Below are 16,894 nucleotides of genomic sequence, written 5' to 3' on the forward strand. Positions count from 1 at the left end.
TGCTTCAGCGTACCCGTCCTAATGCTGGAGGGACATAATCAGCTTTTTTCCACTCTGAAAATAAGAAAGCCCTGTTTTTTCTGCAAAAGACTTTGTCTATTTCTTATTAAACATTCCAACACTCAGGACTGAAGTTGAAGAAATGATTTACACAAAAATGAAATTTCTGTCATCATTTACTCATGTGGTTCCAAACTCGTTTGACTTCTGTGGAACACAAAAAAAGATCTTAAATCCTGGCCACTCTTTTTCATATAATGAAAGTGAATGAGAGCTGGGGCTGTCAAGTTTCAAAATGACAAAAAGTACCATAAAAGTATCAAATACACAAACGTGCTGTTCTCACAAGGAACTGGTCTTTTTACCAGTAAGATACCATTCACACATCAGTACCAAAATACAGATAAACTGTGTGATATCATTTATTAGAAAATATCTTTAAACGCTAAGCTGTTTTCTTCATCCTCCTGGATGAAAACGATGTCCGATTGACAGGTGTAAGGGGATGATCACACAGAACGCCGTTTTGCTATTAAAAACACGAGACGCATAATAGTTACTATAGTAGGCTATTGCAGTTACTATAGTACGCAATAACTCCAGAGCCGCAGCACTGATGAATGGAAAAGAAGGCAGGGTCTCGAGCACGAGAAGTTTTTCTATTTATTTGTTAACGTTTCATGCTGGTGTTTCTGTATTACTCCTAGAGTATTAAATGTGATTTCATCATTCATCTGTGTCAAGAATCTTGTTTTGGATTTATCAAGTCAAGCCAGTATATGACATAAAAGTGGAAGTTTTAATTTTTAATACACCAGGGTGATTTAACTGAAATTAATACATTTCTATTTTTGATATTCATTTGATTATTATCATTATTATTTAGATGATACATATTCATGAGGCACTGACAAACACTAAGACGCTGAAGAGTGAACGGACCGTGTCACTTCAGAGGGGGCTAGTTTCATTTCCGACCGTCCCCACAAATGCTATCGGCTCTAAATCATTCTCACTATCTCCGTCCCTGTTTTCACCTCTCCCGTGCGTCATATCAGCCTACAGTCTCCACGATCATTTGTGGGTTTTACTTTGTGTAAATCTGCTAAGAGAACCCACTTGTTTAATTAAAGGTTTCTGCCTCTCTCTAAGGACCACGCTCCACTTTTGCAGTGACACACACACACAAACCCACTCACACACATGTGATAAACCTGGCAAGCGGCATCGTAAGGATGAGATCAGTGGCGCTTTTGTGTGTTGTATGATCAAAGTGTTCATTCTCTTTCCCTCCTCTCCCTTGCTAAAAAAAGACGACTGTGCCTCCCTCGTCTTTGCACGTCTGAACCTCGCACTTCATCAGCCTGGGCTCGCTAACTAACCAACCAGTCCTACTTCCAAAAAACTCATTGTGAATTTTTGTGTGGGGGAAGTGCTAATACACACTCAACATCCACACACAGCCAGCATTTTTACACTTTGTAGCAATGCTGAAGGAAAGATGAGCGATACAGTGCGGTACAAAAGTCTAGTGCAGTGGTCCTTAAGCATTTTGACTCAAGGCCCCTCTTTGACCTAGATCATATTTGAAGACCCAACATCTGCGCTGATATGTACAGTACAGTCAGAAGTTTGGAAATATTACTATTTTTTTTGTTTTTGAAAAAGTATCTTATGCTCATCAAACCATTATTTTACATCGCAATATTACAGGTTTTTTTCTGTATTTTTTTTTATCAAATAAATGCAGGCTTGATGAGCATAAGAGACTTTTTTCAAAATCATTAAAAATAGTAATGTTTTCAAACTTTTGACCAGTATTGTACACCTGGTACTTCTATTGTAATAAAATTAAATAGTCAAAAATAGGATCTCAGTTAAATGTACATCATTATTTATTCTTTATTGGAATGCTAGAAACTATTATATTATAAATATAAATAAAAATTATATAAAATATTATTAATAAAAAGAATCATCAAAATGATCCTTTTCACATTTACAGGCTTCTCAGAAGCGGAAGTTGTCATAGTTGGGTAAACTTATTTAGCAGACAATGGAAACTACTTTATGTATTTTGCATTCCTATGATCTCTAATTAGTTTTCCAAAAGTGAAAAAAGAAATCTTCTTTTTTTCACTTAACAGTTCCAACTATTTTTTTTTTTTCATTTTCAAGAGACTGATTACAGTGGGCAGTAGAGAGAAATATATCAAATTTGTGAAACACCCACACAGCAGCTAGTTTTCTTAAATGTAATGCCAAGGTAATATAACTCAAAGTATAGTGTCATAAATGTACATGTACATTGTACATTAAAAAACAAAAACGAACACAGAAATGCATCCTCACAGTCTTATACATTATTAAAAAATATTTTAAATTAGTTTTTTTATTTAAATGTAAATAAAAAAATTGCTAAACGATTCATCCCTAACATGTTGCAAGTTGTGACCCCACTCTCGCCTATGCAGTATATATATATTTTCCTTAAAATAACAAACAAGTCTGTTCAGTATGACGGCCTTTAGACTGACTGACGCATTCTGGTACTTTCTTCATCTTCACAGTCATAACTACTGGCAACTGTGCTCTGACTCATTACTTCCACTTCAACAGATTGGCCTCCTCCCCAAAAGCCAAACTCCAAGAAATTTGATTTCATCAGTCTGATGAAAAGCAGTTCTTTAAATCAGCTCTGCTGCGTCTGTCAGAAAGTACACATTCAGAAAAGTCAGACAATCCGCATAAACAGCTTCCTTCTCAGTGGCGCTCTGTTTGTTTTGTGACAGCACGCAGAATTGCCTCTGCGAACCCATTAAATAACAGTCGGAGCTTTTCCACCTATTGTCGCTGAGAGTTGATGAGCATTGAGGAAAAGGATGAGCTGATTAAAATGCAAAAGGCCGCCCGGAATAAGGTGCGTATGCGGCTCTCCGCTGTGTTAGCACAGATAAGCTGCCCTCTCAGGCTGAGACAAGCAGGCAAATTGCCTGTTAGAATGTGACCAGCGTCGCAAACCGAAAGGCTACGAATCGCGGGGGTCGTCACGGAGATGAATCGTTTCCTTCTTGTGCTTTAGTGCTCATTTTCAGGGATGGAAATACAGTATCCTGAGGAAAGAGCCGGAGCTTATAGTTACCCATTGATGAACTGGACATGTCTCTCACAGCAAATTAACTGCTCTTCTCCTGCTCTGAAGAGGTTAAGACAATGAGAAAAGAAAGGCAGGAATGAAGTAAGAAATAATAGGACCTATACGACTGGCTAATAAGTGGGAAAAAGGCATAAACGTATTGAGAGGAAGTGGAGACTGCAAGAGAAACCTCCACTGATCCGCCTCTCTGACAGTGCAGTGATAATGTGTTAGTGCTGGATGTATTAATGCTTAATGCGTGCAGGGAGCTGTCAGCGGCCGCTAACAGATCCTGACGGGATGGGTTCGATACAACCCGCCCTGCACTGCGAGCCCCGGGCGCGTATGTGTTAAGAAGGCTTTAGAGGAGCTTCGGGTGGTGCAGATTTTATCTCCTCGGTTCTTAAAGGAATATTCTGGCTTCAACACAGGTTAACCACGGTCGACAGCATTTGGTGGCATAATGTTGAACAGCAAAGAATTATTTTAAATCATTTGCTTACAAAAACAAGAATAAAACGCAAAATCAAGGTTACGATGAGGCACTTATAATAGAATTGAAGAAGCGAATAAATGTAAAGCATAACAATTGATTAAAAAACACTTCTTATAAGCATCCATTTCTAAATGCATGTTATTTTAAACCTTCATCTGTGCATGTTTATTTTTTAAATTTTTGATGTTATAATTGATTAAAATATCAGAACTTGATCTTCCAATGAAATGACACGTCTCTCTTGTGACGTATGCCAGACTTACCCAATCATTTCGTCCGAATAAACTCCGCCTCTTTCTTACAATCGACCGCAAGCTCGCATTCAGATCTGCCTCCATCCACTCAACTCTCGATAGACTAAACCAAATCCCCGCCCAACATTTTTCCTTCTTGATAATCCGTTTCAATTGGATAAACAGTATATCACAATTCGGAAAATAAAGGTCTGTTGCTATTTCAGTTTCTTCTCGACTTTAACTCTTCTGTTAAAACTTCCATATTATTTGAGCTGTAAAGGGGTATAAATCTTTTCTTTTTTTACAGCCAATTAAGGGTTTTAGGATATATGCAGTTTGGTTGTCAAAATTGTATGTAACTACACAGAAAAGGGATTTTCACAAGACACACTACAATCATGCCAACATGTATATTGTTTACATCTTTTGGCGATGCTATTGAAACAGTGAGTATTTTTAAGTTTACAGATTGGCCCCATTTGCTTCCATTGTTCCTCAATGTAACCTTAATTTTAGCTTCTTTTTAATAAATCTTTATCGTAATCAACATTATGCCACAAATGCTGATCTTAACTTGTACTGAACCCAGAATAACAAGGCCTACAAAGCCTAGAAAAAACTATCTGTTAATATCCCTAAGTGTTCAAGTCTTTCACAATCTTTGCTGCGATGCTGGAAACTGGAGATGAGCCAAGAAATAAAGCTGAATATCCACAGATGACCTCCAAACCCAGTGTCCCACCCTCTGCTTTTGTCATCACTCACACGGCGAGATGATTTGTTCTTTTGATGTATTTCTTCAAAGGGCTTATTTGACTGCAGCTGTCTTCTTCCTTTGCATGCCTCAGTGTTGCCCTTGGATAAAGAAAATTAGGCACAAAAATGGATAATACACATCTTTTTGAGGTTGGACTCAAAGGCCAGGCACTCCTGCTTCCCTGCGATAGCTGTCAGTGCGCGTGCACAATTCACGAGGTGAGCCCCCTCCTGACCTCGGGCCTGTGAAGTCAGAAAGGTAACAACACAGGCAAGACCAGCAGGACTATGTTAGCTCACGGGCTTAATATACTACCAAACATGTCTATCAGAGTTGAGGTTTATCCCCTGTGAGCTTCAGTGAGCGCTAACCAGATGCAGTGCACTGCAAATGTCTTTTCAAGACTGGATTTAATTCAGGAGGTGTGTGCTCAAAATGCAAAAGACAAATCTATGCATCCACACGGCTGGAAAAAGATCACAATCAAGATGAATTCAATCATAATCCCTGCTTCTACAGAGAAAAAAAAAAAAAAAAAAAAAGGTTTACATATGTTCAAAAGGTTTCATACAATCCTAGAAGTAGAAAATTAATTCAGGAAACAATTCTGGAAATAAAAAACGGGTGGCAAAAAAAATATTTTGATCATTTTAAGTGGTGCTAAACCTACCGCCAAAATAATAGGGTGGTCTAAAGAAATTGCATGGTGGTTGCTAGGGTGTTCTGGTGGTTATTAGGGTATTGTTAGGGTGTTCTCTGTAGTTGCTAGGGCATTGCTAGGTGCTTACTATGTGTTCTCGTGGATGGTATGGGTAGTTACTAGAATGTTCAGAGTGGTTTCTAGGGCATTGCTATGTGGTTCCTAAGGTCCGATCACAGCAGTGAGAGGCACCTTTTTTCAATTGTTTTCCTATGGCAGTGAGCGTTCTGCACGCTGTTTATGCGCCCCAGGCGCCTCGCGTTTTCCCGCCTGCTGCGCCTCGCGTTTTTGCAGTTGAAAAAAAAGCTCAGAGCGGAAAAAGCGCCCGATGTCATCGCGTTTTTTTCCACTGTCCAATCGAATGAATGGAGAGGTGGGCCTTCTGTTGTGGTGATGATGAAAGCTACAGTTGCTTGAACGCCCGTAGAGTGCGATGAAGGAGGATAAACTTGTGGTGCTCTCGCGGGTTACCAGGAGCTTAACGACTTCACGAACTGTAACTACCACACTGTTAACAGAAAGTAAATAAAGTTAATAAAAGCCTGATTTGACGTTTACTTGACTGACAGGACAGCCGTTTCAGTGGTTGCCTAGCAACATACAAAACGCAGTGCACTGCTCGTTCTGTGTGATCGGGGCAGTGCTGTGCGCCTCGCGTTTTCGAACCTGAAAAAACGCGTCTGGTGTGATCCATTTGGGTACTGCTAGGGTGTTCTCAGAAGTTGCTAGGGCACTGCTAGGGTGTTTTGAGTGGTTGCTTACAGGCCCAGGTCAAAAAAGCCCATTTCCAATGATATTGTCTTTAAATATAGCTCTAGTTCCTCCAACAATGCAAGTCTATGCAATTTTTGTTTCCTGCCTGTTGTATCAATTGCCAGGTGAAAATCTTAAGTCTGACTGCTTAAAACAGTAACAGCACACCTCCTCACTACAAGCTGAAAGCACAAACAAACATTAAGTTGAATACTTAATGTTACGATTAATTATTCACACAATTGCAAGGCTCAGGCACTGCACTCCAATAGAAACAGGTCAACAGATTCAAAGCGGCTGGCTTTGGGATTTCAAGAGGTCAAAGGTAAATGATAGTGGCAGAAAGGTGCAGGAAACCTTATTTTGAAATGCCACATACAGCTTACAAGTTCCTTCCCTACACTGCTCTCTGTTACTGCAGTACTCAAACATAATGACCGAGATGGAATTGTTTGTTTTGGCTAAAAGCAATATAAAAAAAAAAAAAATGTTTTCTTTTTTCTTGCAAACAAATTTTGAGTTCAATCAGCAGGCACATTTGACGCTAATCATTTTCTTTTCCTTCAAGCAAACCCCTTCCAACACACACACATTTATCAGTTGGTATTCATGCGTTATGCAAGTTGATAATATACAGTCTGTCAGGAGAGACTTGAATTAGATTTTCAAGTAGTTTAGCAGCTTTAAATAACAAAATTTGGATAGCAAAAAAGCATTAAAACAGCAAATTTCTTTCTATTTATCCATCCATCCATCTATCTAATATCCATCCATCCAATATCCATCCATCCATCCATCCATCCATCCATCCATCCATCCATCCATTCATCTATCTATCTATCTATCTATCTGCTCTCCACATCAGAATATAATAAATGAGAACAGTATTTTAAAGAAATCTCTCTCACACCGGCTGGCCTCTCCTGCATCTGTGTCCTCTGTGGAGACTATAAGAGACATAAAGAGCTTCAGAGAGGGTTAGGTGAAGCATCTCTTTGTCACCAGAACCCCGCTGGCTGATGGGAAGAGCTGCTCTCTCCTGCATTAACCTGAGAGAGGTCGGGCAGACACCTCTGTGATTACCGCAAAGGGCCTTGAGTGGACACAGGCGGGTCTTTGTACTCGTGCACGCTTGAATGTGCCAGCGCGTAAAGTGGCGTGTGTCTGCGTACGTGATTCATGAAAGGTCGTGGAAGAGAAGGACATCCTTGGAGGGAAATGCAATTATGGACCGAAATGAACTCATCTTGTTTCTAACAATATATATTATATATATATATATATAAAAATATTTTCTTTTGGAAGAGGATGAGAAAAAGAAAAGGAAGGGGTAAGAAAGAGGGCAAATATCAGCTTATCATCATGAAGACGAGGGGAAGGGCAGTGGTTGTTCCGCTGGTGTGTGGCAGCGTTTGACTGTGTACTACACAAACAGAGGCTGAATGTAACAGTCAATAATCACTATCTGGCACAGCGAGCGCATGCGTTTAAGTCCCGGAGCGCATTCAATCGCTGTTTTCAAAGGTGAAATGTAATCATACCCAATCAGTTGCGATTGTTTCTTTAAAATGTCTTTATGATTTACTTTCAAAAGCACAGAATGTGTCCTGAAGCATACCGCTGCCATCAAATATCAATGGAGGCACATGGTAGATAAAACTGTACAGATGTGGTAAATGCAGCGTAACATATATCATATTTAACTCAAATTAGCTGTGCAATAATCATCACTAACATTGGCCTTGATTCCAGAGGAATTTTTCCCATTCATTTCATCCATAAGGATAAAAAAAAAAAAAACTTCAATAAAGAGCCATGAAGATAATACCTAAATGACATAATGACTAACCAGCTCTGAGGTGAATCTTAGTTTTGAAGCAAAACAGCATTTGAAAATCCGAGAAAAAGACAAAAGGACGTCTATTATGAGGCAATGAACCACGCAGTCCATGAAGCATTGTAAATTACGAAAAAAAAAACTTTTTAGAATATAAATCTAATCTCTATTTATAGTTCATTACAAAATAGTCAAATATGTACAATCATAAGAACTGGAGATATTTAAATTTTCAAATGTCAGTAAATGGGAATTTTACCGCAGTGCTTTATGGGTACTAGGGGCATTACCATGAATGATCAGCCTGGCTCATGTATGTTAATTAGATGACATCAGGGAAGTAGCGACTTTAGGACCGCACAGATTACGATCAACCGATCAACAGCTGATGCAAATGTAAGTCTAAAAGTGCAGTTTTATGCAGCTGCCTACATTTTTATTCCCTGCACTCTAGACAAGAAAATTAAGCTTTTACAATACAATTATTATTGCCCAAAAATTGGGCAGGGAACACTCAGAAATGTCTAAAAGTGGCAAAAATGTTATAACGGTTGCTAAGTCCCTGATTGTTACACTCAATACTCCACTCGAGTGCATTAGGGGTTAAAAATAACAATGCATTATTCAGGCCAGTCAAATGCATGAATACATGAATAAGTTGTAAAAAGCGTCTCCCATCTGGTATTAGAAGCGAGAGCGTGGAAAATGTGCCTTTTTAATGTGCCCGTCCTGCTGTAATCTGCCTTATCTCACTTCAACACTACATCCTCCCCCTTCGGAAGTGAACAGGACGACACAGAAAGAGAGACAGAGGAGGAGAGCAAGAGAAAGAGATTTGAATAAGAAGTATCCTCATTCTCCAGGGGATAAGCAGCAGAATGAAGCTCAATGATGGCATTGATCATATTCAAGTTGACGTCTGTGTGTTTTTGTGTGTGCTTATATAGAGTGGCTGTGTGGAAGTGATGCTATAAGACAGGTCGCATTTGATATACTAGATTTGGGCCAGATGAAACCCAACATGTGGGGTCCAAGAGTTTAAGATAAAAATAAAATGTTGAATAGTTTAAATTGACCAATTGTTTTGGGTCACAGCATCACATTTACAGAGTGGGTTTGCGTTTAATGCCCTGTGCAGACCTCCGTACACCCCTAATGCCATATAGCAGAATCATCTGGAGCATATTAGCAACATTTTTCAGATGAGAAGATCACACTGGTTTTCAGCTGAGTAAGTTTTGAGATCAGAAAAAAAAAAAAATCATCACTATGATGGATGTTGCTAGAGTATCTGCTTCTAAATTCATGGAGGACTCCATTATTGAAGGAGAAAGTCAATCTTGCTATAATTGTGTGCCGGTGGATAGGACCAGACTGTGTAGACGTAACCCAAGCTAAATTTAGTCTGAGAGCGAGGAACCGCAGGGTTTTTTTTTTTCTGCAGATAGAGTAGGGAAGCCGAGAAGGCGCTGATGAGTGTGAATTGAGTCTCCTGTCACGGAGACAGGTGAATGTGTTGTGGCGAGCGTATCCACGCACGAGCACGGGAGCCGACGCAGGGGTGGAACAGGGTGAGCGAAAAACTCATTTGCACGAGGCAGGGCTGGATACGTGCCATCGGCGGCGGCTGCCGAGCTCAGTGGCTGTGGAGGTGTCACAAAGACCCTGCCTGTGCCTGAATAACAAGCCATCACAGGGAACAATCAGCCAAACAGGACGTTGGTTTTCACACCATGTCTTTAATAAGGGAAGCAAAAGTGCATTCACACACACCTTAACCAATAACAAGTGTCATTTTTCAATGTTAAAAAGAGTGCTTTATCTAACACCAAATCAGACAAAACAACTCAGTCGTAGGTTGACAAGGCATGATTGTACTTAAGATAGGTGTACTATTCTTTTTTTAAGTGACACAACTTACAATTTTCGCCCTGAAAACATAAACAAACAAACAGAACAAGGCAAAACAAAACACAAAAAAGTGAAGAAAAAAATCCTACAGCTAAGCCCATTGGCCCGATTGACCTGAATATTATGCAGGCTCCGTTTATATTTACTTGGGCCAAAAGACACCACCTAACAACCACCCAGAATACCAGAGAAACCGAAAAGCAACGCCACAGCAACACTTCACACCTTAAGTGTTAAAATCAGCATTGATTTTAAATAAATCATATTTTCAGAAAATAAATATACTATAATAAATATAATAATTTTTAGCAATTCCATTGGGTGCCACTAGTGCCAAAGAAATTGCACACCTCACCTTACATCAAAGCTTTCATTAAAGCTCGCCTTTATCTAAATCCAAGCATTATTAATCAACCATTTCTTTGAAAACAATCTATCCTTTTCTTCTGTGATGAATCACTATTATGGTGCATTCAAACAGTGTATCCCTATGCTACTTAGCCTCGGGGTAAACTCAGAGAGTGGATTTAATATTGACTGAGATGTGTCTGCAAGAAAGATCATCAATTAACAGTCTCTCATGGCTAGCAACCTGCTTGGATGAACGTCAGCTTTGACATTAATACAGGACAGTAAAAGACGCATGTAGCGCATCACGATGTGAGAATCAGCTGATGGAGAGTGCGAGAAGCAACAGTATCAACACCTGGAGTTATAGCAGGTAAAGGATCTAAGAGAAATGAGCCATACTTCCCAAGTGAAGGAACACAGTTTCAGCCGTCAATAACGGGACAAACATATTGATTCCTCCATTAAGCAGCTTCCCATGATACCCTGAGGTTAAGGCTTTTCCACCCCCGCTCTTCTGTACAGCAGAATAACCTCATTTAGACAACAGAAGCTGACAGTTTCAGCCTCGGCGGCTAGTTTAAGTTGTAGGCCTGGTTTAGGGAGTGAATATTTGATGCACAGATTTGACCTCCTCCGAGTCCGTGTTGTGGGTACTCTAAAGAGTGGTTTTCATTACGAGTCAGGCTGGAGGTGGAGAGACGTTAATGTGTAAAAAAAAAAAGACAGAGTGAGAAAAGAGAGCGCTCCTGGCAATCACAGTAATTCCAGACGTGCTCTGCACACATATGATCAATCCCTCCATTGATCAATCGCCCTGGCCCAATGCTCTGCTGCGCCGCTGCCAATCCAGACGAGTTCCAGCATAAGGCCAGCCTGAAATGAGCTCTACACACACACACACACACCACTTCTTTCCTTCACTCACTCAACTGACTCTCTGAATGACTGACTGACTCACTCACACAAACAGCTGGAGATTCTGTTTACCCACCGGTGTTCAATATTATCAGAGCACCCACGCTCTTCTGCTCATCTTTAAAAACAGGGCTTCTCTCTGTATTTCTTTTCTGTCTCACTCTTATCCCGTGCCTGGGGTCCAAATTAACCCTTTGGCACTCCTGCCAATGCGGTGTGAATTGAGAAAACTTACCAGTTATAAATAGTTCCTTATGGCCATTGAACTGCATTTTGATATTTTTATTTTATACATAAATATTTACTTATCTAAATGCATATTGAAATAATATGAAATAAAACAATACAAATATAAAAACAAAATAATACACAAATATACAAATACATATTTAATATAGTACCATTTAGATATTTGGGGACAGTAAGATTTTTCTTTTTAAAGAAATTAATACTTTTTTTCAGCAAGGATGGATTACATTGATCAAATGTGACAGTAAATATTTATAATGTTACAAAATAAATAAATGGTGTACTTTTCAAATTTCTATTCATCAAAGAATCACGGTTTCCCCCAACATTTTAAGCAGCACAATTGTTTTCAACATAATAATAATAAATGTTTCTTGAGCAGCAAATCAGCATATTATAATGATTTCTGAAGGATCATGTGACACTGAAGACTGGAGTGAACATTGGGCTTTACCATCACAGCAACATATTACATTTTTAATAATATTAAAATAGAGAAAAAAGTTATTTTAAATGGTAATATATAAAATATATATATTTGAATATTTGAATATTTTTGGATGCTGCACCACCGGAGTAGAACCAAAGAACGGCAGCTAACCTGACTCAGTTCTCATCTCAACCCTTCAGCCCAGGAGAAACACTGAACCGCCCGTTATCTATGGCAGCTGATCTCATTCAAGCGAGAGAGATATGACCCCTGATAGCCACACTGTCAATTTCATTAGCGCAATAGCAGGGAGGCTACTGCCCATTAAAGTCTTGCTGCGGAGCCAGCAGCGATTAGCATGGAGCCGGACTTCAACTGCATTAACACAACGGGACAGTGTGATCTTTAATGCGTTTCTGAATGGAGGCTGGAGTTCACTGGTAGGCCGGAGCTCTCATTCCTCAGGACTGAATATTTCCTGCTAGACAGCATGTGAGGTGGCTAATTAGAGCTCTTTGAAGGGTTTGTACAGCATGTTCTACCGAATCACGTAATTACAGCTCACGCTGGCCAGCCCCACTGCCACGGTGTCTGCTTAATTATGGGCCACATTTCATATATTAGTTATCATTCATGGAATGAAATTGATTGACATATAAATGATGAACAGTGTAGAAAACACAAAATTCACATTCTCCACAGATGATATATCCCTGCTGAGATTCATAAATATATGGAAAAACAGTCAATAATAAGGGGGATAACTGTTGTATGGTCTGTATCAAAGATACTTGAATTTAAGTTTGGATTCTCCACTCGACTTAAAACTTAACCTAAAACTAACCATGAAAACTTAAAAAGAGCCAAATAATAAATAAATAGATAAATAGTTCTTTACAACAGTTTTTTTATTTATTTATTGAATATTTATATTTTAAGTATTTTTTTCAAATGAATGCAAAATGTCTTTCTTCCAGAAACATCATTATTTTACTTAATTTGATTGCTTTAATACAATGACAAAAAACAAAAACACTTTAATTCAATAACTGAATAATACTTTATAATGTCACGCTTACAATTTTTCTTAAACAGTATTTAAGGGTCTTTATACACTAAAATGTACAGCTGCCTTTACATTCAGGGAAGTTTAAATTCACTGAAAATAATAATAGATGTACTGATTTGTGTACAGTATGTGACGGGACTTACCACAGGGGCCTTTGCGCATCACTTTGATGCGTCTCTGTGTATTGCACTGGGCCTTCTCCAGCTCACACTCATTGGAATATGTGGAGGAGTCGGATCCGCACACCGGCGCCACCACGGACGTGCATACAATCTTCTTACACACACATTCTCCTTTAGAGGGGTCAGCCGGGTCTCTTTCACACAACGCTCCAAATCCACACAGCTTTCCTCGGCAACCTACGGAGACAGAGACAAAGACATCAGAGTACAAATCAGTAAGCCACAATCATGTGACAACTGCAGCGTTCTGGAAGACTACAGTCATATGATGGCGGAACAAAAGACCCTTGTAAAAAACTCATGCAAACCAGTGCTCAGGATAAAAAACTCTTTTAGTTAACACATGGCCTTTAGAGCTCCTGTCTGAAGAGGCGTACAACATTATAATACTTGTCTCAACGCAAGCACTCTGCTAGAAAGACATGGATTTTTATAGTACATTCAAAATTTAAACTGACATAATTTAACATTCTAAACCTGCATGACTTCCTTTCTTACGCGGAACACAAAAAGTAAGCTTTCAAATGTAAAGAAAAGGACACAAAAGCATCATAAATGTGATGTACCACTTGATCAGTATATTCCAAGTCTTTTGAAGCCACCATTATTCACTAAAAGTAATGACGCTTCCCATGTCAGATTCATGAGAGTTCATTAAAGAAGAAACAATGTCCAATTTGTAAATTGAATCAAATGAATCATTTCCTGTTCACAAAACCAGTTTGAATGATTCATTCACAAATCAGATTGATTTGGTTCTCGAGTTCAGTGAACAATGAAATAAATTTCAGTCAGTTTCTGACACAACGCTATTGTATTATTTCAGACGACTTGGAACACACAGCATGAGTTGTATGGGCTACATTTTTTATATTTTTATAATGCTTCTGTGTTCTTTTTGAAACTTGAAAGTGCCAGTCCTTCTTCATAGACCCTTTCACATTTCCGGTGGTTCGCAGAAGCTAAATTAGTAAATGTGGGTAAAACGATGTTAATAACTGTGTAAATGTGTCATCACAGTCGATGAAAAGGTTTGTTGTAACTGCATAGAAAAGAGTGACCAACGTAGTCTTCAAAGTCAAACTTTTGATTTCCACAGAAGAAAATGTCATTCAGGGTTGGAACGACATGAAGGTAAATAAATGATTTTCAGTAAATGATCGAATTTCCATTTTTGGATGAAATATGACTTAAAAGCTTCTGTCAGTTACTTTCAAATTCCAAATCAATGCAAGAACTGCCTCAAAACAAGAACGCTGCTGAGAAGACCTGGCTGTTGATGAGTGATCTTTAAAAAAAAAAAAAAAAACTTGCTCTCTCTCTTTTTCTTATCACAGACTACCAGAACCGGTCTAGACAGGGTGGCATGACCACTCGGTATGCTCCAGGATCTGTCTAGCTGTTCCTGATCACTGACTTCACTTCATACAAGAACACACAAACACGTAAAACACACACACACACACACACATACAACTTTTCTCTCCTTTCTCATACTGACAGGTAAGAATCTGTGTTAACTCCTCTGAGACGGTCTCGTTCTATTGCTTTCTTGTCTCTCAACTGCCATCAAAACACAAACTTCCATAATTCCCTCAGGCAAGGCCCACTATGGCAAGAGTGTCACAAACTGACTGACAGCCACCTGGTGTATGCAATGGGCTTTCCCCCCCGTTTTTATCAGTGACCAGCGCTACCTACACAGTCACACATGTGGAACATGGAACATGTGTGCACATGAGCTTGAGGCGTGCGGAGGGTTGCATTTGAACTCTGCTGTCAATCCGACATGCACACCTGCCCACTGGTGTCTCTTACACAGTGCTTGTCACCTCTGCGCCTGTTTGAGATTCACCGCAGCACTGTGGAGGACCGGCTCTTTGTTGATTCTGAGTAAATCAGGTCAAAACCAACAACTTGAGGACACAGTCATACAGACTCCGTGAAAGCCTGCGGATCTCAGTGGGATTGGCCTGCGAAGGACAGCACTTCCTGGAGGCGCGCTCTTCAGTCGCGTGTCTAGAGACTAATTAAAGAGGCTGGTGTTATTCCTATTATCTTACACTGTATAAATTAATGTTCAGAAAAAAACAAGAAAGAAACTGAAAAGAAAGAGATGCAGACGCTTAATACAAATTATTATTTATTTATTTTAATTGGAATTATTATAATTTTTTTAACAGTGTAGAAATGAACGTATCACATAAGAAGTGAATGGTAGTATAGTGACTCATATGTATGTATGAATGGCCGTGGACTGTGTGCTACGCACAGAGAAATCAAGCGTTTAAACCTAGTGGCTGTTGAGCATTATCAAATATAGATGTAATAATAGAGTAGACCACCTGGATCTAGGGTCAGTGTCTGAACGGTCTGTGACTCTGAGCCCCAGAGAAACACACTATACTGCAGCACACAACCATGCTAAATAAAGACTGTGAGCATGACAGGTCCTGAGTGTCGGAGCGATGCATATTCATGTCTCAATAATGCATATGCATACACATCTACTAATGCTTTTGAAGGTGTGTGTGCACCCCCAAGTCCATTCCATCACTTTTCATTTAATATTTTCCATCACCAAGAATATAAAACAAAGAACGAGAAAGCTTTTCCACAGCGTGTGATTCTCAAGTGAGACCACAGATTTCATCCATATGTGTAGTTTATCAATCATTTATTCATTTCACATTCCGCATGACTTCACGTCAAGTGTTCGATTTGCTCTGCAACACCTGTGCCTCTGTTGAAATTCACATTAAGCACTCTTTTATTTGCAGCACACCGAACAAACAGCCAAAATCTACACAGATGCTCCATACAGACATCTATACTCTGTCCGACTCCTAACCAAAAACACCATACGGAAGTGAAAAAAGCTTCAATGTAAATAGTTTTTGTCCTAACTAGCTGTTTTGTCGATCTCCTGTTTTAAGCTAGAATCTCACTGGTCTAAAATACCAGACCTCATTTTTTGGACCTGTACATTAAACATTAAATATAACATGATATTGGATGGCACCATGTATCAGTAACATATTGTTATTGGCAAGATTTTAGAGACATTTAAATTATATATATACTAAATATTGACCAAAAAATGTAATGAATTTATATATATCAGGATACAGAAAATTTAAGTTCATGCTCAATATCTGCCCATTTTTTTTATTTTGATGACCTTGGCCATCATATAAAGCTCACTTAAATGTAATCTTTAAAAAGACTAATACTGTAATCTTTAGCAAATCTCTAAATTAATATCCATTTTTCCACAATGTATGATGTTGTGATACATAATTTCAATCATATAGCATTTAAAATGATTGATTCTAGATTTTACAGAGAAAACAGTATAGAATTTTACCACCACCAGTTATTGGCTATAAGAATATATTCATCAGCTTATACTGCTAACAGGAAGAATTTGATTATAGAAGCATCTCTAGCTATGATTGGCTGAAATTGTGGCAATTACGCATTAAGTAAAACTGCTAGTCCTTCAGCACATATAGCTCATTACATATGCATTGGGTAGTACCCATGTCTTTCACAACCTGCGTTATGTGGAAGTGTGAGTTGAGTCTTCCTGTGGCTGCACATTTCTGCCATGATGTCAGCCTAGGCGTTTTGAGTTTCACGCTCATTTTCCAGCAATGTGGTGCCACAGCCATGTTGCCATGACAACAGCCCTAGAATCAATGGGGAAAAGACGTTGGGTTTACAATGGGCCCATTCGCACATATACAGTAGATGTGCGTTAACTATATTGGTGCGTTCCAAATTGGATTTTATATGAATCAACTTTTATTTGAGTATGCATAGTGTATTTATAATTAAAACGCCAGTAATTCTATCAAACGACTGTCCAA

At 39.0% G+C, this 16,894-nt stretch overlaps 1 protein-coding gene across 5 annotated transcripts in view; it reads right to left on the bottom strand.

The window, feature by feature from the left end:
- agrn (agrin) overlaps positions 1–16,894 on the bottom strand; it is a 245,664-nt gene that overhangs the window by 87,117 nt on the left and 141,653 nt on the right. For all 5 annotated transcript variants that reach the window (XM_082145329.1, XM_082145328.1, XM_082145332.1 and 2 more), the window contains one exon: positions 12,984–13,199. In XM_082145329.1, coding sequence (XP_082001455.1) covers positions 12,984–13,199 — 216 coding nt within the window. The remainder of the gene's footprint in view (positions 1–12,983; positions 13,200–16,894) is intronic.

Source organism: Leuciscus leuciscus (genome assembly GCF_965113295.1).
Source record: "Leuciscus leuciscus genome assembly, chromosome: 18".
In the NCBI taxonomy this organism is placed as follows: domain Eukaryota; kingdom Metazoa; phylum Chordata; class Actinopteri; order Cypriniformes; family Leuciscidae; genus Leuciscus; species Leuciscus leuciscus.